This window comes from Pleuronectes platessa, chromosome 4 (genome assembly GCF_947347685.1).
Source record: "Pleuronectes platessa chromosome 4, fPlePla1.1, whole genome shotgun sequence".
NCBI lineage: Eukaryota > Metazoa > Chordata > Actinopteri > Pleuronectiformes > Pleuronectidae > Pleuronectes > Pleuronectes platessa.
In genome coordinates this window covers 6,943,834-6,970,058 of record NC_070629.1, presented here as the reverse complement: position 1 = coordinate 6,970,058, position 26,225 = coordinate 6,943,834, and the positions used below count along the sequence as shown (strand labels likewise).

General features: G+C 41.0%; 1 protein-coding gene across 1 annotated transcript in view; it reads right to left on the bottom strand.

Moving 5' to 3' along the window:
• Nucleotides 1-25,822, bottom strand: part of tacr1a (tachykinin receptor 1a) — a 39,825-nt gene extending 14,003 nt beyond the window's left edge. Inside the window, exons 1-2 of the mRNA XM_053420936.1 lie at nucleotides 25,419-25,822; nucleotides 8,873-9,067 (exon numbers count right to left, since the gene is read on the bottom strand). Of these exons, the coding sequence (XP_053276911.1) occupies nucleotides 8,873-9,067; nucleotides 25,419-25,822 (599 nt within the window). The remainder of the gene's footprint in view (nucleotides 1-8,872; nucleotides 9,068-25,418) is intronic.
• Between the last annotated feature and the right edge of the window lie 403 nt (nucleotides 25,823-26,225).

Sequence of the window (26,225 nt, the reverse complement as noted above, 5' to 3'; positions counted from 1 at the left end):
CATTCTCTGATGTATATTTCAGTGCTCTGGGTATACAGTGCCTTGCATAAGTATTCACCCCCCTTGGACTTTTTCCCATGATGTACTGTTACTAACTGGAATTCAAATAGACTTAAATAAACTTTTTCCCGTTTGATCAACAAAACATGCATAGTACTTTGGAGGTGCAAAATAAATTTTATTGTGACACAAACAATAATGAGAACAAAAAAGTTGACATCTGTTGGGTGCATAAGTATTCACCCCCCTGTGTCAATACTTGGTAGAACCCCCTTTCGCTGCAATTACAGCTGCAAGTCTTTTGGGGTATGTCTCTACCAGCTTTGCACATCTAGAGATGGAAAGGTTTGTCCATTCTTCTTGGCAAAAAAGATGAAGCTCAGTCAGATTGGATGGAGACCGTCTGTGAACCGCAATCTTCAAGTCTTGCCATAGATTCTCTATTGGATTGAGGTCTGGGCTTTGACTGGGCCATTTTAAGACATTAACATTCTTTAATCCAAACCATTCCTTTGTAGCTCTGGCTGTATGTTTAGGGTCATTGTCCTGCTGGAAGATGAACCTCCGCCCCAGTCTCAAGTCTTTTGCAGACTGCATCAGATTTTCTTCAAGGATTTCCCTGTATTTGGCTCCATCCATCTTTCCCTCTATTCTGAGCAGTTTCCCTGTACCTGCTGAAGAGAAGCATCCCCACAGCATGATGCTACCACCACCATGTTTCACTGTTGGGATGGTGTGCTCAGGGTGATGGGCAGTGTTGGGTTTTCGCCACACATAGCATTTTGCATTGAGGCCAAAAAGTTCAATTTTGGTCTCATCTGACCAGAGCACCTTCTTCCACATGTTAGCTGTGTCTCCCACATGGCTTCTGGCAAACTCCAAACGGGATTTTTTATGGATCCCTTTCAACAATGGCTTTCTTCTTGCCACTCTTCCATAAAGGCCAGATTTGTGGAGTAGACGACTAATAGTTGTCCTGTGGACAGATTCTCCCACCTCAGCTGTGGATCTCTGCAACTCCTCCAGAGTAACCATGGGCCTCCTGGTTGCTTCTCTGATTAATTTTCTCCTTGTCCGACTCTTCAGTTTGGGTGGACGGCCTCCTCTTGGTAGGTTTGCGGTTGTGCCATATTCTTTCCATTTTCTTATGATGGATTTTATGGTGCTCAGAGAGATGTTCAAAGCTCTGGATATTTTTTCATAACCTAACCCTGCTTCATATTTCTCCACAACTTTATCCCTGACCTGTTTGGTGAGCTCCTTGGTCTTCATGATGCTGTTTGTTCAGTAATGATCTCCAACAAACTCTGAGTCCGTCACAGAACAGGTGTATTTATACTGAGATTAAATTGCAGACAGGTGGACCCTATTTACTAATTATGTGACTTGCAAATGTGACTTGTGAATGCAATTGGTCGCACCAGATCTTTGTTAGGGGTTTCACAGTAAAGGGGGTGAATACATATGCACTCAACACTTTTCAGATTTTTATTTGTAAATAATTGTGAAATCCATGTAATATTTCCCCCCACTTCCAAATGATGCACTATTTTGTGTTGGTCCATTACATAAACTCACGATGAAATAAATTTTAATCTGTGGTTATACCACGACAAAATGTAAAAAAGTCCAAAGGGGGTGAATACTTATGCAAGGCACTGTAAATGCTTTAATATTTGTTCGTTGCAGTTATGTATTTTTAAATATCAATATCGTGCAGATTCCCACTGCAGGGAGCTGAACAGCCTGTCTTGCACCCAGTGTACCGACTGCTCAGACTGGTAATGCATGCTTATAGGTTTAATAAAATGTTAAACCTTCTCATCGCCTGATCTTTGAGAAGATTTGTCATCTTCTGTCTTAGGAAGTCAACACTGGTGATACATGTTCTGTAAATGTCCTCTGTATTATTATAAGCCAGGGCACAAGTGAACTGGAGAGTGAAGCACTCGCACGATTAGACGTGACCTGCAGCAAAAGACTCAGTTGGTAGGATTAACATTACTTTGTAAAACACCCACACTTCACCATTATTTGGGCAGATGATCGGCGCTGAGTGACCTCCAGTCGGGAACGCCTCGCAATTGCCTGGGGGGTTTTAAAACCGCCGCAATTATCTTCTGGTGTGCATCGGCCTTAACATGACTGCAGCTGAATGTTAGATATAGAACTTCTGTCTGTCAACATCATCAAGTCTCCTACGTGCACAGCAGCAAAACACACAGACCTGCTGCTACTTTAACAATGTTCCACTTACATGTGGTGGCAACACACACTCATTACAAATATATATTTAATATAAAAAAATATTATTTAAAAAAAATTGTACTGTTACAAATTAGTTAATTTGTAGGTCTAATAATCTGTTACCTGCTTCTATCTGTGTGTGTTTGAAGGGCTGTATTTGACTAAACATTATTATTATGGCTCCCTGATAAGCTTGTGTCAGGTTTAGGCAGGGGTGGGCAAACTTTTTGACTCGTGGGCCACAATGGGTTCTAAAATTTTACAGAGGGGCCGGGCCAGGACCAGATGGATTGGAGTGTTTTTGTGAACTAATGTAAATGACATGGAAAAATCATTACATGAAAGCATTTGGCTTTTAACAAGTAGCAAAGCATTTATTGCCGTACTTTGCCCATGTCTGTGCTAAGGTCACATCAAGAAACTTGATATGTTAAATTAGAGTCCCTGTTCTATACGAGGCGCTGGCTGAATTGTTTAATCCTGACTCTGTAACCCTTGCCAAGAGACTCTGAGGATGAGCTTGGTCTTTCCTAGCTGATTTGCCTCTTATGTTTTATGACACAGACTATCTTTGATAGGAATTCTGGAAACATATGGGAAATTTTTAGCAAAATGCCTCCTTATTACCTTAGGACCTAACAGCAAGGCAGGTATGGTTTGTGGAATTTATTGCAAATAAGCAAACTAAAATACAAAACAAAAAAAAACAACAGGAAGCAAAAGGAAGCAAAAGGAAGCAAAATCAGCAACAAAGGTGGTGAAAACTGCAACATTGGGAAAAAACAAAAGACAAAAGAGCAAAACGGAAGAAAACCGGGGACAGATCAAAGGAAAGTAAAGTTAGTGAGACACACAAGACATTTAAAAAAGAAAACAGGCAATAATGAACTCAGGGTGCATAGAAAGATCAATCCAAATATACAAAACCAGAGGTCACAGGGAGCTATATGTTCAAAAACGTCATGCTGCGCCACCCTCGACTGAAAACTCTAATCTCTGCTTTTCCATTTGTTGTCAACACATCTGACTCCGAGAATCCTCCGCTGTGTTCTTCATATGTGAAAAACAAAGTCCGCAGAACGTCCAGACCAAATTGTGCAGACACCTAATAAAAATCAAATCTTTCCAGGAAGATCACTGCAATAAGATCAGTGTTGAATAAATATTGTGGAGTATTTCTCTCTAAACAGTTTGAGTGAAGGTATATAGCGGCTTTGAATGGAATTCCTCAAGTAAAGTACATCAAATGTTTCAGATAACAACCAACCAAGACAATTTTAAAGTTTCCTCAACCACAGTGAAACAGCTGTACCCTGTAAGAGCAGAGTGACTCTCCGACAGATCCTGTCTTCCGGGAGGCCCCCGGGGACCCGATGCTCCCACTGATGGATGACCCTCGGGGGAATAGAAGCTGTACTATGTCACCTTGCTGTCGTACAGGCTGAATCAATGAAACCACACTAAGTGGAGGTCACACACACACTGACATTATACACAAAAACGTATATTGTTTTAATTTCTGGGGCTCCTGGCTCTTCTCTTCTCACAGCAGTGTCGTTGAACATGCCTCAAACGACCATATTTCTTGGCTCTTGTGACTTTGTGTGTGTGTGTGTGTGTGTGTGTGTGTGTGTGTGTGTGTGTGTGTGTGTGTGTGTGTGTGTGTGTGTGTGTGTGTGTGTGTGTGTGTGTAAATGTGTGTGTGTGTGCCATTATGGGTACCAATACAATATGCAGGTTATGTGAAGGAAGGTGCCACATAAAACTGTGCATGCATATTAAATCATGTGGGTGCCAGTACGAGCGTACATAATTAATGAATGTGTGAGTGTTAGGAGAAGGGGCAGCTGTTCTTTTGACTTTGCCTGCCAGCAGAGGCGAAGGAATACCGGGGGTAACAGGACCTTGCTCCACGCCACCTTACCGGCACCAATCACAGGCGCATGTCGTGCAAAGCCCAATTTAGTGGGGAGAGTTCGCGGAGTACAAGGTGTGCTCCGTCCGTGATTTTCTCTGTGTGTGAGTCTGTGTCTAATAACATTTACCAGACGTATCCACACAGTGCATGTGCGTGCGCTAGTCAATCTTGTTTTTTAGGTGTTTTTTCAAGACAAGCATATATCCTCACAAGGACAAGAGCTGTGAGGAAGGGTCTCCAAAATGAGAACACTTTGTTTATTCTTGCTGCCTTCACTGGGTTAGCAGCCAAAATTGGAAGTCAGATGTTATATTTTATAGCGATGAAAGGTTTGGTCGGGGAGCATACATTACGGTTTAGAGGTTATAGTCAATCAATGAAAACCCCATTAAACCACCTGCCACACACAAAGGCAGTGACTCAACAAGAGATCTGTGGTGACCGGGCTTTATTGAACAAGTTAAGAGAGCTCCATGGAAAGTTACACCTTGGTTGTAGTCATTCAGTTTCATCCACTCGAATGTTCATCGAAACCACTCACATTCTGGCACTGTGACAGGAAGCCTCTAAAGCAGCTGATGCCTCAGGGTTACATCAGTGTGGTTTGGTGCTTTTAACAAAGAAAGTCTGGTTTCATGTTAAGAATCAGCTCTGGAGACTGATCACTGTTCTCAAAGCACATAATGGGGAAACACTCAACCCCTTAGCACCTCTTCCACCGAGCGTCTGTAGCTTGTAAGATGAATCCATCAACTGGGTCCATCACTGGAATGTAACTGTTGGGATTCACATGCTCAATTCAATCTTTTGCTACCTGAGATATCCAGTTCTGGACCTGGGCAGATGTAATGATGACATTTACATCACAGAGACCCAGGTGGAAACAATGAGTCGGCCTTTATCTATCTACAAATTCCTAAAGTCTGTGTGTATGTGGTTCACTTATCTTGTGGATTGTTTATCGTATCACCTTAACACTCTCCAATCAAAGGGGGGCAGCCCTTGAGTAGGAATCTGAAAAAGGCGCTAATTTAAAATTTAAGTTGAAACTGAAGTGTTAAACCACTACATCGTCCAACATTCATAGACGTCCCCCATTCTCATCTGCCCCTCAACTGTCTCACACATACAATGACTTTGGGACCAGACTGCGCCTCAGACGCGGTTTAGCCCCAGCTGTCTTGGTACCGGCCACCTGTGCCGTCAGTTCAGATGGCCACGGACGTCAGGAAGCTCCGGAGGTGACAAGCCTAATTCCATACCACATTTCTCTGGAACAGTGTATGAGCTCTGGAGTCATCGCTCATCTCGAGACAATGTGGATATGATTTAACATGCTAATTGGTATATAATTTGTGTTTGTCCATTTGTGTGTGTGTGTGTGTGTGTGTGTGTGTCAGACACTGTGTCAGACAAAACTAAGGGAGGAAGTTAGTTTTGTAAGTTGCTGCTGCAGCCTCCCTGGACGTGCAACAGTGTGAGTTCTATTCTTCTACTCACACATAAGTGTCTGTATAGGTCAGAGTGTGTAATGGGGGTGAGGTATGTGGTGGGGGGTGGAGCAGGTTACGTAAACGTAGCCTTACTAACAGTGTCATCTATTAATATTCAACTATGAGACCTGAATCACAAATTCTCACTGACTGTGGGAAGGCAGCCGACTGGCCGTCGTACTGCGTGTGAGGGCGACGAAGATGAAATTCCTGCAACGGAAGCCGTGAGGGACCTGACCCGAGGTCAGCCTTAATCAGATATGCCATTTATAGCTTTAGCAGCTGGGCTGAATGACTACTGTGCTCTCACTCAGCTTCTACGTGTCACCGATTAAAGTTTCATTAAAAAAGTAATATGTGCAGCAGGCATCCCATCATGAACAATGAAATTGCTGTTGTGCGGTTCATAACTAAATATATTTCCATGGAGAAATGTGACAGAGGCCGTTGAAAGGCAAGGCAATAGCAGGCTGGCAGCGAGCAGAGTAAACATTGCTGCTGATGAGCTGAGAGGTTTCCATCAGCAGAGCTGTGATCAGAGCCATGTTGCTGAGTGCCTGCATACGTGCGTCATTGCACGAGTGTTTTTCTGTTTTAGCTCCAACAGGATTGTGTGCGTGTTTTGTGGAAGTGTACCTGCAGCTGTGCTTTGATCTGGGTGTCGGCCAGTTGTGCCAGTGGGATTAGAAAAGACAAATGGCGGAAATTTAAGAATACTAGGTAGAGGTAAAGTATGAATAAATCACTTACTGGTATGATGCATTTAACCTGCTTTTTAAAGTAGCTTCAGAAGTTTTGAGGCTGTTCAAGAGGAAGATTAACACACACGCTCGCAATGCATCACCTCTCCTTTTCTTCTGATTGTAGATCAAGGGGCGAGGAGAGACGAAATTTGCGCGGGTCGGAGGCGACGACAGCTATTTCCACTGCACAAGCAAAGGTAAAATACACAGAGTGTTAAAATGATTCACATTAATGTTTAGGACCCTCTGGTGTGATAGAAGAGGCCTTGGGTTCTATTTTAGCAGCTCAAGGAAAGATGATATCTGGAGCAAAGGTGACTGGTCAACACTGACTGTCATTGAGCTGCCTCACCAGGGTCACACAGTGCCTGAAATCATTCTTAGTGCTGGTTGTAAATTTCTTTCACTCTGCTGCATCGCATTAACTTAAATGATGTTTGACAAGCATCTTGTCAAATCTCTACGGTGGACTGTGCTTGAACCTTCCCATGGGAAAGATAACACTTGGTTTATCTGAGTCCTCCTCCACTGGAAGCTATGTTTAGTTTATTGTTGCTTCATTTGGATGTTCAAGCTGTACTGTGCAGACTGTGGCTTGAGTTTGACACTACAGGGATGTTTTACATTCATCTGCTGACAACTCTCGGTATAAGAAATCCAGCTTACCACGTGTAATTAGGAGCAACATAACAGCAAGTCTGGGAACCAGTCATGGTCCAATACGAAGGTTGAAAAGAGTTTTGTGGAAACCTGAAATCTGAGAGGTTAAAGTGAAGCGTGAGACATATGGTCTCTAGATGTTAATGTTAATAATGAAAAATAAGCCTCATGCACCAATATCCTAGTTGTTATTTGTTCTCAGGAAAGTTTCTAGGAAGGAGAGCTGTCTAGAAATGTTTGCAGTGTTATTACATTGATTAATGCCATTGTCTTCATAAAATGGAAGTGCGTGCCAGTTATTCCTAATAAGCATAATCCAATAGCATGTAAAAAATACCTGAACAAAAAGACAATGATGCACAAATTGAATATGCAACAAGTTTTTTGTGAATAAAAACACATGTCCATGTGTTTTTAGAATCTCACATTAAGAAATGTATACATTCTTAAAAAACCACATATCAACTAGGTATTATAAATGATCAAAAAATGATGGTAATTTAAATGTGATCATACAAACCATATAATTGGGAAAAAAACACAATAACTAACAATCATTTTTGCACAAATATGAAATAGTAGAGAGTGTGTAAGTGTTCTCTTCAGTTTAGATTCTGTTCTTAGCAAAGAACAGATCCCAGACAAGAAAACAGAAAACATTGTACCTAACCAGCCTTAACTAAATGATCCATTGGAGACTGATAATCAAAAAAGTGAACAAGAGCAGATACAAAAAGCACAACCCAATGCTGTTAACTAGGGAAGAACATAAGCTTTTGAAAATACAGTGTATTTTCCAGAGGTTGACCCTTTACATGAATATAAAACTGAAAAACACAGTTTATGTCTCAGGAGTCAAATCCTATGGGTGATGGTTTATAGTTTAGAATTTTGAAGAACTCGGACTGAGCTGTAAATCCGCTGCTACTCCAGGGACTATTTTACTATTTGGCGACATGAAGGGATGATTGAACATGATCTTTGATTTATGGAATCAAAAGCAAATTGTAATATTAGACAGGCTGGTTTTTAAAGAAGCTGGAATCAATAAGGCGTATAAACATGGGGCCCATTCCCCCAAATCACTCTTAATGTCCTCCGTCTGCTGTGGTTGGATGAAGCAGCTGAATCACCCCTGGTGGAAAATACAGGTATCAACCATACTCTTGTTTGGCGTGAGGTTTGCTGACAGATTTATACCATTTACTTTTACATTTATTTATTTATTTCCTACAGTTTGCTGAGGGTGAAAAGCGTCCAGGTTGGATCTGAGGAGCACCAATTTTTATAAAAAACAGACTGGACTAAGAATCACGTGGCGTGTCTGTTAAAGATGTGAAAAATACACTTTAAAATTTTTTTTTTTTTTCAAATTTAATTCTCTTCAATCATCTTTTTATGAATTATGAATTATCTATTGATTCCCTCTTTCATTGTGATTTAATTATCTGCTCTCTGAAGCACTAGGTAAATACTTCTTGAACAGAACAGATGGGTTCTTCATCTGTGTAGCTGCGGTAGCTGAAGTACAAACGTGAAATGAAAGGTGGAGTGAGGCCCCGTTCAAATGGAATCGTTCCTTTCTCCTGTCCAATCCGCAGCGTTTGCTTTTCACAGGGGAGAACGCACAAATCCCAGATGATGTGCCTTCAATTGTTTCTCCACAAAGCACAAAAAGCTTCCGTGCTCTCTCGCCGCGCTCTCTCATTTACACTGAATGCAAACAACATCCTCCAACATTTGCCACCAATTCAAGAGTAATTAACAATGCTTGTTAACTCTCTGAATGGCTGTTCCGCAGGGAGACTCACATCTTTTTGAAGTCGCACAAATCGTATTCGGGCCAGTCGATGAAGCACACTGTCCGACCGGGGAGCTGGTCCGTGTTGGAGTAGTAGTACTGGGGGAAGGCCAGGAGCAGAGCCAGCACCCAGATCACCCCCACCACCACTTTGGTCTCTGTGGATGACATGCGCTGCTGCAGAGGGTGGATGATGGCCATGTACCTGTAAAGGGGGGGAAAGAGAGAGAAGTCAGTCATACTGGGAAACATTTTCAGGATCATATTATGTCCAAATTAGAGATACAACTGCATTGCCTGTTGTAAACCTGACTGTTTGGAATGAGCTGTTCTCTTTTCCTGTGTTAATGCTCTGGAGCTACTTCAGAATTGCTACTAGTGGGTCCTCCTCAAACAGTTCTACAATAAACCTTTTATTGTTTTAGTGCTGAATGCTGTGTGAAGAGATTTTTTATTGACATTGTATGGAGCAGAGAGAAGTTCGAAAACTTTGTGTTCATCAAACCTGGTTTACCCACTAGAAAGATGTTTATCATCGACTCCTACAGAGTGCTGGTCGCCTCCTTAGTCAATATTTGATCGAACATATCACTTGTCCAAATTGTACCAAAATTGTCACTGTACTTTCGCCGTTAACAATACACATGACAAGAGTGAAGCTGATAAATTGAAAGTGAAATACAGTGGATATAAAAAGTCTAAACACCCCTGTTAAAATGCTTTTTGTGATGTAAACAAATGAGACAAAGATAAATCCTGTCCGAACTTTTTCCACCTTTAACGTGAACAATTCAGTTGAAAAACAAACTGAAATCTTTTAGGCGGAAAAAAAAAAAATAAAAAACTTACAATAACCTGGTTGCATAAGTGTGCACACCCTTAACCTAATACTTTGTTGAAGCACTTTTTGATTTTATTACAGCACTCAGTCTTTTGGGGTAGGAGCCTAATAGCATGGCACATCTTGACTTGGTATTATCTGCCCACTCTTCTTTGCAAAAGGGCTCCAAACTTTTCAGATTGCGAGGGCATCTCCTGTGCACAGCCCTCTTCAGATCACCCCACAGATGTTCAATTGGAATCAGGTCTGGGTTCTGGCTGGGCCATTCCAAAACATTAATCTTCTTCTGGTGAAGCCAGATGTTTTTGTTGATTGGGATGTATGCTTTGGGTCGTTGTCTTGCTGATAGGTGAAGTTCCTCTTCATCTTCATCTTTCGAACGGAAGCCTGAAGGTTTTGTGCCAAAACTGACTGGTATTTGGAACTGTTCATAATTCCCTCCACCTTGACTAAGGCCCCTGTTCCAGCTGAAGTTACACAGCCCCAAAGCATGATGCTGCCACCACCATGCATCACTGTGGGTATGGTGTTCTTTGGGTGATGTGCAGTGTTGTTTTTGAACCAAACATACCTTTTGGAATTATGGCCAAAAAGTTCAACCATGGTTTTATCAGACCATAACACATTTCCCCACATGCTTTTTGGAGACTTCATGTATGTTTTTGCTAAATTTTTTGCTAAATTTATTTTGTACCCTTTTCCTGACCGATACCTTTCAACAATGAGATCCCTATGATGATTTGAAAGCTCTCTGCGGACCAGAGCTCTTGCTGTAAGTTGCAACTAAGAGAATGTCAGGAAACTCCTACTAAAACAGCTGAACTTTATTTGGGATTAATCAGAGTCACTGTAAATGATGGTAGGTGTGTACTCACTACTACTTAACATGAGTTTGAATTTGATTGTTTCATTTTGAATACAGCCACATCCCCAGTTATAAGAGCAGTGCACACCACATTATTTTTTTTATTTTTTTTTTATTTCTCCCCCTAAAAGAGTTCAGTTAGTTTTTTCAATTGAATTGTTCACGTTAAAGGTCACATTAAAGGTGGAAAAAGTTCAGACAGGATTTATCTTTGTCTCATTTGTTTACATTAGAAAAACCTTGCATTTTACAGGGGTGTGTAGACTTTTTATATCCACTGTATGCCTTCCACATACAGACAGGCAGACAGTAGATGAAGCACTGAGCTAAATAAACATAATTTCTAGGAGACAGGGTTGCCAAACAAATGTGTTAGCTCCCATCTGTGGATTTGATCACTCAGGGTTTCGGCTTTCATTGAGTGCAAATGATTTGACCCCAAATATTGAATACGATCATGTATAAATTAATTTTACAATATGCATTTCTTTGTTGTCTCCTGACACATTGGAGGCTTCATTGAAACACTGCTCATACACTTCGAAGGGGAGGGACGTCATGCGTTGCTGAACAGCATTGTGTATCGATTGCTTTGCTTTTTGTTGCTTGCAACAGGCACAAGCCAATCAAATTAAGTGTAAACGAATAGTCAAGCCCAGGCGCTGGTCAATCAAATCATGTTTATGCAAATACAGGTGAAAAAGAGCCTGGAGAGAGGAGTCAGAGGCAGCTGGTGAAACTGGTGTGCATTCATCTGGAAGTGGAGTTTATTTCACCTTGTACAGGTCCACACAAAAGGCAGCTATTTGTGTGTCCTGAGCAGGAAACTGTGATTGGCTGTTGTCATTGTGACGAATGCACCAGCACCGAGTGTCAGGCCTGTCTACCGTCGTGCAGTAAAGCAATGCATACCTGTGTGTTCAGTCAAGATAGAGGATGTTGTTTGCTGTTCACACTGTAAAGAACCTTCAAATGTATTGTTTATTGTGTGGGGCTATAAATAAAACTGACATGACTTGATTTGTCTCTGGAATTTCTTCACTCCACTGACTCCAGAGCGCCCTTCTGCTCTTGCCTCGGCCAATATAAATATAAATAAAATTGATTTCATCACACAAGGGCATTTTCTGCCATATGATGCCCACAGTTGACTTCCCTTTTGATGCATAAGGACAGCACTGCATCAAATCTGTTAAAGTTATGTAAGAACAAAGACACCAGATTAGACAATCCTCTTCAGTATCAATAAGTCAAAATATTATATTGACAAAGACAAGCACAGTGTATCACAATGTAAAGCGTCAGTTTGATTGTCCATTGTTTGAAGAGTAGATGATTCAATGTCCAGTGTGTGATCACATGTTATGTTGAGCCTTGTTGTGGGCAAAGTGTGAAAAAAAATGCTCATTTCTGTACGAGTCATACATTTAAAAATAGTGTTCCTGAAGGGTAACTCGACTACACAATGCTTCAGGATGTGAAGCTTCACACACACACACACACACACACACACACACACACACACACACACACACACACACACACACACACACACACACACACACACACACACACATACACACATTCGCCCAAGCAGCAACATCTGAAGCATTTCAAAGGAAGTCTACAGGTCAAACTGCACATTAAGCTTTGATTTTCACTCAAATGGGGAAAATTAAAAGGTTTCTATAAATATTTTTTGGGACCATGAAACGATGCTTTCTGCAGACTGGAGTCAAAGAACAGTGTCTTCCATGAAGCAGAACTCCAGTCAAATGATTCCTCTCGCGGTTTGAGCGATCATTTCACATTGTTATAATCATATAATCAGAGAGACAACGGAGCACATGAATGACCTCATACATCATTAACAGTGAGCCTCATCATCAGGAAAATGGTTTAGAGCTCCTGAGCTGACAGATCCTCTTCCCCTCAGTAAAAATACAAGTTGTCTAAGTTCTTTTTTATCTAGTGGAATTGACTTTAATTTGTTTTTATTTGTATATTTTTGTGTTAAACACAATCAAAGTAAAATATAATTATACAAACTCTTTTCTCGCCTTAGTGTATATGCTCTGTAAACCAGTACAGAGTATTATCGTCAGTTGTTTTTTTGTTTTCTTTTAATCAAAGTTCTCCAGTAAAATGCTAAAGAGGTCTCATTAAAGGCTTAATCCCACTAATAACCCGAATGAATCTGCTAAATGGACTAATTATATCAGTGAGAAGAAGAGGCCTTTGAAATCTAACGCTCCCAGTGGTCTGCTGAGAAGGAGAGATCAGTCCCAGCTTTACTTTGGCTCAGCTTCAAACGCTGCTGGCAGCCACGTGCCTTTGTTTCTTGATGTCGGTGAGTCACAGTCGGGCTGTTGATGTCAGAATCAAAGACACACCTGCAGAGGACAGAGGTCTGCCCACTAGACAGCCCCAGTCATCATCAGTGGCAAGCAAGAACTGTGCTCAGGCTGAACACAGACATTTAGTCATTAGAATCTGCATTTAACCTGCCATGATTGAAACATCTGTTTATCACTAATGATTAAAGGGTCTGGACGAGGCTCATGTGGGTTATAATGTCATTTCAAAAAGTTTTATTCAGACAAGATATGTTAATAAAAAGGAGTCAGAAGTCCAAATGTATTGTCTACACATACTATTTATTATCAAAATATGTTTTGATTGAAACAAGGGTCAGTAATTCTCCTAATTGAATTTGATCTAATCTGAAGCCGGAATCCAAGTCATGATTCTAAAAATGTAATCCCGTTAGCTTAAGCATCTATCTATCTATATCATCAAAGTGATGTAACAAAGTACATTTACCTTGTTACTCTAACAGAGAAAATTTGTATGTACTTTATTTTTAATACTTTAAGTATATTTATAAGCAAATACTTACTTAATATCTTTCAAGTAGAAAAGTGTTTGTTTTACTTTACCACTGCAAACAACTGCTTTAAATAATTGACGTGGGGATTTGTGTTTTTCCCCCAATGAAGAGTCACAACTTAACTTTTGAAAAGGTCATATAAACACTTTCTGTTGGACAGTTACTACTGCAACCACTGATACAGTGCCTTGCATAAGTATTCACCCCCTTTGGACTTTTCTACATTTTGTCATGGTATAACCACAGATTAAAATTTATTTCATCGTGAGTTTATGTAATGGACCAACACAAAATAGTGCATCATTTGGAAGTGGGGGGAAATATTACATGGATTTCACAATTATTTACAAATAAAAATCTGAAAAGTGTTGAGTGCATATGTATTCACCCCCTTTACTGTGAAACCCCTAACAAAGATCTGGTGCGACCAATTGCATTCACAAGTCACATTTGCAAGTCACATAATTAGTAAATAGGGTCCACCTGTCTGCAATTTAATCTCAGTATAAATACACCTGTTCTGTGACGGACTCAGAGTTTGTTGGAGATCATTACTGAACAAACAGCATCATGAAGACCAAGGAGCTCACCAAACAGGTCAGGGATAAAGTTGTGGAGAAATATGAAGCAGGGTTAGGTTATAAAAAAATATCCAGAGCTTTGAACATCTCTCTGAGCACCATAAAATCCATCATAAGAAAATGGAAAGAATATGGCACAACCGCAAACCTACCAAGAGGAGGCCGTCCACCCAAACTGAAGAGTCGGACAAGGAGAAAATTAATCAGAGAAGCAACCAGGAGGCCCATGGTTACTCTGGAGGAGTTGCAGAGATCCACAGCTGAGGTGGGAGAATCTGTCCACAGGACAACTATTAGTCGTCTACTCCACAAATCTGGCCTTTATGGAAGAGTGGCAAGAAGAAAGCCATTGTTGAAAGGGATCCATAAAAAATCCCGTTTGGAGTTTGCCAGAAGCCATGTGGGAGACACAGCAAACATGTGGAAGAAGTTGCTCTGGTCAGATGAGACCAAAAAGACTTGAGACTGGGGCGGAGGTTCATCTTCCAGCAGGACAATGACCCTAAACATACAGCCAGAGCTACAAAGGAATGGTTTGGATTAAAGAATGTTAATGTCTTAAAATGGCCCAGTCAAAGCCCAGACCTCAATTCAATAGAGAATCTATGGCAAGACTTGAAGATTGCGGTTCACAGACGGTCTCCATCCAATCTGACTGAGCTTCATCTTTTTTGCCAAGAAGAATGGACAAACCTTTCCATCTCTAGATGTGCAAAGCTGGTAGAGACATACCCCAAAAGACTTGCAGCTGTAATTGCAGCGAAAGGGGGTTCTACCAAGTATTGACACAGGGGGGTGAATACTTATGCACCCAACAGATGTCAACTTTTTTGTTCTCATTATTGTTTGTGTCACAATAAAATTTATTTTGCACCTCCAAAGTACTATGCATGTTTTGTTGATCAAACGGGAAAAAGTTTATTTAAGTCTATTTGAATTCCAGTTAGTAACAGTACATAATGGGAAAAAGTCCAAGGGGGGTGAAAACTTATGCAAGGCACTGTATATCTCATACTGGTTATTTCGTCCTGTTTAATTCCTCTCCCCTCTGAACGTCTATGTCACTGTCTGTGTTGACTCCATCTCTGCTGAGTCCCTGTCTTGATTTGTTGTTTTTGTATTTTGATGGGAGTTTTGTCTTATATGTGCTGCAGAACAGGAACCTGCTACAAACCATTTTTAACTGAGGGAGGCCTGTTTAACTGAAACAGTAACGTGGCTTTTGATCCTTTTCTATAGAATAAATTAAATACATTTTTTGTAGAAAAGTGTACGAAGCAGCTGTTTTAACCCATCTTTAACAGAGCTGTGGTTTTAGAGGCAGTGGATGGCTCAGGAGGTAATTGCGGGGTTGGTGGTTGATACACAGCTTCTCTTGTCCACATAACAGTGTCCTTGTGTAAAATGTTGCATGTTGCCATCAATTAACATGCAGCTCCGCTTGACAAGATAAAAGCAGCATTAGAAGCTCAATTTGAAAGTCAGTTCTATGATTCTAGTTCTACGTTTTACTGAATAAATGCTTGGAAGTGCTTTATGACTGAAGTCTGCCGTGCACTTGTAAACCCTATTTTGCTTTTCTTCCAGTTTCAATGTTTTTCAACTTGCATGCATCCGTTCTGTTTGATTAACTCCACCGCCTGAAAAAGTATAGCCAGTAATAATAATCCAGTATAACCCAATATGAACGCTGCTTTTATTCATACAAAAAAAAAGGTCGCTCTCTGCATTCTAATGTCTTGACACCCACTGCTACAGCTGGGAGGTATTTCATTTTTATAGATTTGTCGGTAGAAAATCCTGCTTCCCTGTGTTTCCCTCCCTTTCAATTTCATTCCCTTTCATTTCACATCTTGGTAAGCACACCTTTGAGACTTTGGACCTCAAATGCCTGTCTGTGGGCGATATCTGATTCCTCTCAATAGGATACCTCTCACAGGGTGGCAGACAGCATGGGCAACCTTTGCTGCATTGCATGGGTGAAATACATCTGCAATTATCCACAAATAGAGCCTGAACTGCAATGGCAGCGCACCGGTTCAATATAAACACCATGAGGCCGCTGCAATGCTCTCCAGAAGAGCAACAAGTGATTAAGAAGGAAGCAGCTTCAACGACAGATGAAATTGCCTGCCTTCAAGCCTGTCAGTGCTTTTCAAATTGCATTTGGTGGTAATTTGATCATGAATTTGTTTCCTCTGGTTTATTGGCCTCTCAGGAGGCTATTGTTGATTCAGAGAATGGTACGTAAACTCCCATTGGTTGGGAGGGGAAAGACTTGGTGAAGGCAGCAGAGCCTGTGTGTGTGTGTGTGTGTGTGTGTGTGTGTGTGTGTGTTAGAGAGTGAGTGTGCTTGGTAAGTTGTTACTTGTTTCCATTGTTGTCCACTTGCATAAATAAGACTCCTTCAGCCTTCAATCTTATTACTAACCAGCAGACACTCGAAACCAATATCCACCTGCTCACTACAGCATCACGGTTCCGCTGAAAGAGCGATGTGTGTGTGCATGTGTGTGTTTTTGCACATATTGCCTTGGTTGTAGAAAATGAGCTTGCTTGTTAAGGTCAACCCCATAATCAATACAATTTTAATAAACTGGATCGACATTGACAGGTAAACTATAATGACAGAAACAATTACTTCCTCTTTAGCAAAAGTAAAAGCACTTTGGTTTTTATTGCATTGGGGCGGCTGTGGCTGACGGGTAGAGTGGTCGTCCTCCAACCTGAAGGTCGGCAGTTCGATCCCCAGTCTGACCCATCTGCATGCCGAAGTGTCCTTGGGCAAGATGCTGATCCCTGAATGGCCCCCCCTAGAATAACAAAGTGCTGCGAATAGATGCACTGTATGAATGTGTGTGTGAATGGGTGAATGTAAAACTGTACTGTAAAGCGCTTTGAGTGGTCATCAAGACTTGAAAAGCGCTATATAAATACAAAACCATTTACCATTTATATGAAGATTATGTTTTGAAATGTCACACATGTGAAAAGCAAATTCTGTATAATTTCACTGCAGATAAACCAGATAGGATCAACTTTTCTAGCACAGACTGTTATTAGAAAGCTCTGCAAACAACATCCAGCAAACAAACAACAAAAGTGACAATATATTGTAGAACTGTTTGAGGAGGACTCACAAATGAGAAGGAATAATTCAGAATTGTCTCCGGAGCATCAACACAGGACAAGAACAGTCTATTCCAACCAGGCAGGTTAAGAACGCGTACTGCAGTAAGTCATTATAATGATGAAAGGATGAACAAACTTTCGATAGATTAACAACAAATACTGCAATAATATGTGACTGCAACAATAAAATAAATGAGTATTGTTGACAGATATTTGCAGATGTTTGATCTCAGTGACTTTGTATTGTATCCCTCTCTTTAATAGTGCACAAGCCTCATCAAATTGAATAAAAGCACGGCAACCAATCGTAATTATTTTCAAATTATAATAATAACTGTACATAATGAGCCAAAACAGGACATTAAAAGATAACACAACAATAATAAGAACAGCCACCTGTCGGCCAAGGGCAAAGCACATTTAGTCTTGCAGTCTCTTTTCAAGCTCTAGTTGGGATTTGATTTTTTTTCCAGTGACAGGAAATGACAAGTGTTAATTGGAGTGTTGTTTATTCATCCAAAGGTGAGATGGCTCCGAGGCAGCTGCTCAGAATGATTTAAATGTCTGGCACTGACGCTGATGGAGGTGGATTTATTGAAGCATCTCTGATACACAGATTTCATCCTGGTGGCAAACATCTTGACGAGCATAATGTGAACATCAGAGCTGCAATGACATCTTTGACATCTGTTGCATAGATTGTATGGATTACATTGGAGCATTTGCTGCTGGAATGTAAAGTTAGAGTTACTTACAGCACCAGGCATTTTGACATCTCTATTAGTAAACGTCCATAACAGCATTATTGCAGTGTCATTTTAGTATGTAGGGTGTCAAACCAACATCATTGAGTATTTATTGAATTCTTTCACAGCTCAGGGTAGAACAACATTGGCTACATCACGCTGTGCATTACCTTTAATGGCCATGCTGCTTTTATTTTATATCCTTTTCTGTTGATGTTTGGTGAAGCCTATTCTTCTTTGGTCCTTAGACTGCACTCGTGTATTCCAAGACTATTTATTTGAATGGGCTGCTGTTAGTGCAGAGGTCCTGGATCCACAGAGGATGAATCCTCTTCACTTGAATCATTGCACCATCATGAGGTTCCGATTCGTCAACATGAACCCTGGCTGCACTTTGTGTTTAGTGCTAATGATCGACAAAGGAGGATGAGGAACATAATGAATTGGATGGAAATGGATAAACAACCAATCTTTGATCAGCTCCGTCTCGTGCTACACGACATATACAGTCGTTTCAGATTGAACTCAATGTCTAAAATCAGTGGACTAATTATGTCACGGTATCCATTGCATTATTGTGTTTTCATAGTTATTTTGATTAATGTTACAAGTCACAAATCAAAATAGGGATTTGAGTTAAATGAGGCAATGGTCACTCTCCGTAGTAATTATCCCAGTGTGATTTGGAAATCAACACCAGCGAGAGCTCTAGTCAATTCAAATGCCATCATTTTCTGCTTAATGACATCCATGTCACCTTATTGCCTGTTTCTAGTAATGTCACATCATTTTTTTGTATTGAGAAAACACACATTCTTCCCACTTTTCATTCACGGAGCACTGAATCACAGCTAGAGCCATGCGGGGTGACAGAGGCCAGAATAACTTCTCCTGATGATGCCTCCAGGGACAAGAAATGGAGGAGGGAGAGGAGGAAGTGGAAATTGGTGGAGGGAGGTGAGAATGCTGGTGAGAGGGCCGTCATAAGCTCTTGTTAATATGCTGCACACTAAGTCATCTGCTGCTGTGACCTGGTCTGTCTGGGACAAGCCGGCTGAGTTGTGGAGAGATGGTTGATGGTCGAGGCTCAGCCAATAACTCTATCATTTGTTACTGAATCAGCTCCTCGGTCAAATGAGGGGTCAATTGTAATAGCCCCGATGTCAGAGATGCAGGCCACAAAGACTTAGGGTTACGATTTCCTTGGTGAATGAATAACTCTCTCTTTTCCAAACCACTTACCCTGAGGAGGCCTTATGGGAGGAATCCACTTGTGAGCTCGCTTTCACCGATAAATAGGATCAATCTCTGATGATCAGCACGCTTCAGGGAATGACTAAACAATGTTTCCTTTTGGTGAGTCCACTTTCTTATGCAGTCCGACTCGTCAAATTTTTCAGAATGCAATAAGAACCAGTGTTTAGCCCATTGAAGCTACTGTAAGTATCGGAATCTGGATACCACTGACTTATAAGGAGCCACTTTTATCGTCTTTTTTATAATAATAATAACTTTATCTGTATAGCACTTATCTAAACAAGGTCACAAAGTGCTTCACACAAAAATCCATTGCAAAATTAAGATTCAATTGTAATAAAAGATACTCTGCAATTAAATGAATTGCGACAACGACATGTGCTGCATGTTACATTTTACAACATAAAAAGTAAACTAGTCTTCTCTCATGTTCTTGTTTCTCAAGCACAAACATTTCTGTTCTGGTATTACATACAGTTTTGGCCACAAGCAATCTCAGAGTCCGTCGGCTACCATTTGATGAGGAATTCACCTCTGGGGGCAATGGCTACTATTTTGGGGCTTGCGGTGTAGATATCCGACTTACAATTACTGTTCACTGTTAAAAGTCTGACTCGTTCCTTTTATCACACGAGTCAAACGTTTGTCCATATAAAGCACAAACATTGATCTTCTTTCGAGGTGTATCAGGTCCAGGCGACAGTTTGACTGCTCTCTATTCCCAGCTAACTGCATATGAATACAGATAAATAAAAAAGCCAATACATTTTGGTCAATGTTTCCACATGGAGACGTTTAACCTGCCAATAACCAAAGCCTGCAAATGTGATGAGTCAAACTTCAAACGGAAAAGGCTTCAGGGCCACACAATATTTCAGATACATATATATATATATATATATATATATATATATATATATATATATATATATATATATATATATATATTACAGATACATCTTTTACACATCAGTTGAGAAAATTTACAAATTAGCAACTAGCCGGCCTAGTTGATATGAGCAGGTACTAATAACAACATCCTCTCCCTTTTTTAAGATACTGATGCTGGTGCAAGGAGGTAGACGGCTATATCCTTATCCGACAGTAGTAGCAACCACGGATCCACCTGAGGATGTGTACCACTTTAGAGACGGGACAAATGCCCTACTTGGGCTGATCTGCAGTTTTAATTCCACAGACCAGTGACATTTGGATTGCTTCAGAGTGTTGGACTTGGATGACAAAAGGTCATCCACAAAGATAGAAGTCCAACTCCTATGTGATGTTTGCATGTGTGGGCTCTATCTGGGTACTCCTCCCACATTCCAAACACATGCAGACTTGGTTAGGTTGATTGGAGACTCTAAATTGACCAGAGCTGTGAATGTGACTGTGAATGTTTATTTGTCTGTGTATGTTGACCCTGTGATTCGCTGGTGACCTGTCCAGGATGTTTCCCGCCTCTTGCCTGATAGCAGCTCAGAGGGTGCATAGCTCTGGAGAGGATGTGTGGAATAGATAATGGATGGTTGGATAGCTGGGACACCTTTTTTTATACGTTTCTCCCTTTGCTCTCAAAACAGCCTCTGTTCTTCATGACAATCTGATCCTTCACTGATTTATTATTATTATTGTTATTATTACGGAAGATTTTTACTCTCTTATTTGGTTTTCGTTTTCACAATATTGTGCATTGTAAAGAATTGTTGCAACATTGTCACACTATTCAAGCTTCTGGATGTACTGAGCAGCAGTGCTTCTTATTCATCAAGACACTTTTGAAGGGTCCAAACGTTGCTGTTTCTAAATTAGGCTAATTTTATGTACGACATATACAAATTGCAATTTACATATGTCTCATTCATCAATTGCATTTAATGGGCACTTTAAAAATGCGTTCCAGCTCTGAATAATCAGCAACTGCAATTTCAAACTGTCTCCTCAGAGCCAATCTATGACCTGATGAATAAATGCAATGCTGAAGTCTGAGCTTAAGAAAGAATGATCCTCAGTGTTTCATATGAAAATTCGAGCAGCTATCAGTGGCAGACAGTAGGACGCAACTAAATGGCACAGAAATTTGCCAAATGGAACAATGGATTTCAGCTGGGCCCTTCACACTGCACTGTGCACATTGATACTAAACAATATCCAGTAATCTAGACATTGAGCCTGTCCCCGGAGGCAGCTGGTGGAAGGCAGAGAAATATCATCAGCTGGTCAGTCTCCTGCGGACACATTGAGGATAAATACAGCCAAGCATGGGAATTCCATTTAGCTTGAGGCTTACATCTGCATGTGGACCACATGGTGGGGACCTACGTGGCGGCGAGGGTGGAGAGATTATGATCCAGACCCTTAGCTTTTAGGTTTATAACAAAGGGGGGTTACTCATGTAAATCATGAGTTCTTCATAAAGTTCCCTATGAAAAAGCGTTAAATCAATAGAAAGTCAATTAGTGCATTAATGACCTACTTAAATGACACACAAACACACACACACACACACACAAAATAGAAATGCATACCTTTGTTATAATTATCAATTGATCTATATTGACGGAAATGAGCAGACATGTGTGCATGCACTTTATAAATTTAATCCAGTCGTGTACAGACACAATGCGACCGGTGGCCCAGTTGGTAAGCAGCCTGTATTGTGGTAGCACAAGCTGGCAGCCTGGCAGAGTCTATTTAGATTTCATGAGGAACAGAAATAGCCTACAAACTGTAAACAGCGTCGGCTGGAATTCTTACAATAACAGAGTGATGATGGAATGAGAGTCATTTTAGGCTCCTTTAATACTTTTTTCCGTCACTAGGCTATGGAGACAGGGTCGTCATTTCGTACAAATACAGACTGTGACCGTTTATAGTTTTGTGAGGAAATATGACATTTATGAATACATAAATGAAAGTCAACCATTCCTTATTTTAAGGAAAAGTTGGGTAGGTGGGCACATCACATAACCAAGGCAGGTTCCTATGATCTCGTATCACAGAAAGAGTGAAATGTAGCGACAGTGAGAGTGCATGCAAAACCAGTGGACAATCCACACAAATGTATTAGAAGTGGTGCAAATTGATGCAAAGACACATCCCTGCGATTTGAAGATGTTTTAACTTGAGCAGTAGCCCAGCACGTTCTCACAGACACAGTGTGTCAACTGTTACCTTGCTCATGGCATCTTTGTTGTCAGGGCAAGAATTCACCCCACTGTCTTTCCGGACAAACTGTAAGAGTCTACAACCATGCGTCTCCCCAGTCTCTCACTGTCCAGTAATGAAACCAAAATATCCTGGATTCCATTGCAAACATCTTGCACATTTGGAGCCAGACTCTGTGCAGTAGAGATCATGGTGTGGACCTGTGGTTTGTCTGAACACTCTGGCTTCCTCCCATAGTCCAGAGACATGTAGACTTGATTGGAGACTAAATTGAACTTAGGTGTGAATGTGAGTGTGAATGGTTGTTTCTCTCTGTACGTTGGCCCTGTGATACGCAAGCAACCTGTCCAGAGTAGACCCCGCCTCACGCCTACTGTCAGCTGGGATTGGCTCCAGCTCCTCCTGTGACCCTCAAGGGATGACTGGTAATTTAATGGATGGATGGTAAATCCATCCACTTCTTGAAACACTGTCATGTCTATGTTATAACCAAGGTTGAATTTAAAATGCAAAGCTGATGAATGAGGTGAGAGACTCAATCTAAGACTTATCAACCAAAATATGCAAACCATAAAGAAAAATCTGGCTTTTATTGCCCCAACCATCAGGGATGTTGAGAAAATGTTTCAACAGCATACCGAAAAGTAACAATTCAAACAATTCGTCTAAAGGAGCCACAAAGTGTGGATTTAGGTGAGGTGTTAATGAGCCAATTCACACCTACAGGCAATTGTGAATGGGTCTGGAATAGCTCAGTTCATTTTCAATTTCCTGGGGGCTTTAATAAACGTTACCAATAACAATGCCTTCGGATGCAGTGGGACGGAGCTACTACCAATCAGAGCAACAAAACGTGTGATGTAACTCATTAACAGGTGAAATTAGGGCCTTTGTTTTTTCCTCTTTTAGAGAAAACTTGTCACAGATGCAGCTCGCAGATTCAACAGACCTCGCCACATCAGCGGAGGCCATTTTGGTTGTCAGAGGAAACGCCTAAGCAGCGCTCCTTTATGAGTCATCATACCAGGAGCCTGGAAACTAGAGCCACAAGCATATATGAGCTTATTGATTGGTCTGGTTTATGGGGTACTGTGGTGCGTATTTCTATACAATAACATTTTCTCTGTTACCACTGGCATCAGTGCTAGACCGGAAAGATGATCTATAGTTTGTGGGTTTGTGCAGCGCAAGAGCACCACAGGAATAATCACCACAAAAATGGAGATGGAAAAAAAACTTTAACCAGCCACAGCACATTGCTCCATCCGCTCTTGAGGGATCCTGCGGCTTTGCTCTATCTACCAAATATGATTTGATGTCTAACTACTGGGAACTCTTAAGCTCTCACAGTTAGCACTCAATGGAAATGAAAAAGTGAAATATTAATAGTTGCTTAAACAGCTGCAATTGATAGGTCATAGTAGGCACATTCTTTTCATCCTACCATCCATCATTGTGGACAATATTTTCCCCAAACAGGCACAAAAGGTTTGATCTCATCAGTGTTTAGCGTGAACAGTGGTCAAAGGGAGAAGCAGCAGATTTCTACATATCCTGAACAGGTAATTGGGCTAAATGGTAAACTAACAATGAGCAGATTGAGTGCATATGGTGCATGTGCCCTGTTGCCATTTCAATTTCTTTCTAACTTCCACTATAGCTCTGAGGGTTTAACCTAATGTGGGGAAATGTCAAGTTCACTGCTCTGTTGATAAAATGAGGAAGTGCCGAGGAATTACACGCATCTATCAGATGAGCTCTGGAGGTAGAAGAGCCACAGAAGAAGATGCAATAGGACGGATACGGCTCTGTGTGCAGGTACGAAAGGAAGTGGCTGAAACACACACACACACTCACACATGCACTCACACACACACAAACACACAACGCAAGATGTAAAAAGACATGACAAAGATGTACATACGTTCATATGCACACAGAGAAATTAAACAAACACATATATAGTGTATAAATATGCATGGAGGCAAACACAACCAGCCACCAGTCCAAACATGCACACATACACATCCATGTGGAAACACACAAACATTAATCAGAGCCCCACTGTGGATGGCGATCCAGCTATAACAGATGTTTAACATTTGTACTTATATTTAATACTACGACACACGCACAACGATATCACATACCCACAAACATACACACACAGCTACAGCACAAGGCTTTGTTACGCATACAATTTCCAATCCAGCCTCATTGTCATAAGGAGCCTTTCAATGAATGATTAGGGCTCCGACACGCACGTGATTTTATGGGTTCATTAAACGCACGAGAGGCTTTACATTTTAAAATATACATCCCCTATATCCCATAGTTTCAAAGCAGATTCACTACATATGAAGAACAGCATGGCATAAAACCAATCATTCTGTAGCCTTGTTTAATACTTGATCAAGCAGGTAACTATCAGCTCTATTTGACTGTGTTGATAGGAATCTGTTCCACTCACTGTGCTTCATTCAACATATGGAAATAAGACGAGACACTGACGAGCACGGAGAAAAGACAGCATCACATTACTTCAGCCATATAGCTGCACTTTTCAACCATAAACGGTTGTAAGGAAGTAAGTGAAAGAGAAGTTCCTTATTATTTTGTCAATTTTTTCAAAAAATTATTATAAGAGCACTCAGCCCCATAAAGTAATCTTCAACCAAAGCAAGTCAGCCGGTGCTCATTCACAAGATGTTAATAAGGATTCTTTAGGTTATCAGCAGTATTGTTTTCTAGAGTATTACTATAAAACCTAGTGGACCGTGTGTTTTCTGCAATGCGACCATATCACACTTAATATGACTTTTAATTTGACATCACTGTTACATGTTAATAACATTTCTGTATGTTGTCATTGATGAATTAGGAGAACTATGGTAAATATATCAATCTACATAATGGTTTTAATGTGCCCTTTCAAAGAATTCTTAAATTCCTTCACATTAATTAGCCTGTTGTTTAAATGTGGGTCAGTGTGGATGATCCACAGGTTTAAAGCATGTTATTCACTACTGGGATTTTGCCATTTATCGTATTTGTACCTCATGTACACTTAGCCTACCTGTCCAGAGCGATGGCAGTCATTGAGTAGATGCTGGCAAACACAGCCGCGATGGGGAAGAAGTTGTGGAAGCGGCAGTAGACCAGTCCGAAGTACCACTCGTTGTGCACGGCGTAGGTGAAGTTGATGACCGTGTTGAAGGCGGACATGGAGGCTTCGGCGAACGCCAGGTTCAGCAGAAAATAGTTGGTGACGGTCCTCATGCGTTTATGCGCCATGATAATCCAGATCACTGTAACATTACCTACAACGGACACAATGACTATACAACTGTACGCGATGGCCCAGAGCACGATTCTCCAGACTGGCTGAACGAACTGGTTGTGGTAGAGAGTCCCGTTATTAGTCTCATTGGGGCTGGTGGTCCAATTTGGCTGATCGGTTGAATTAAATAAAGGATCCATTTTGCGGTTTAAAACAGGAACTCACGTTAAACCACAGAATATCAATCTAAGCAAAGTTCAAGATCCCGTGCCAAACGTAAAAAACAACGACTGGAAGTTTCAGAAAGCGTCAGCGCTGCACGCGCAGTCCACCCCTCACGTAACTGTATAGGTGTTCCTGAAAGCGTCACTGTGGAAATAACCAGTTCAGTAATTACGTTTTTAGTGGACCTTTAAATTCCGACCTTGAGCGCTTACACACTATGTCCGTGCGTAAAAATGAAAACGCGCCTTTTACGCAAAACGCAGCGCAAGAGCAAGAACCAGTCAGTGTTGCCTCAAGCGGTCACACATGCAGTCTGAGCGAGCTGTGCTCCTTCTCCTCTCCCTCTGCGGCTCTGCGCTCTTCTCCTGCTCTTCTGCT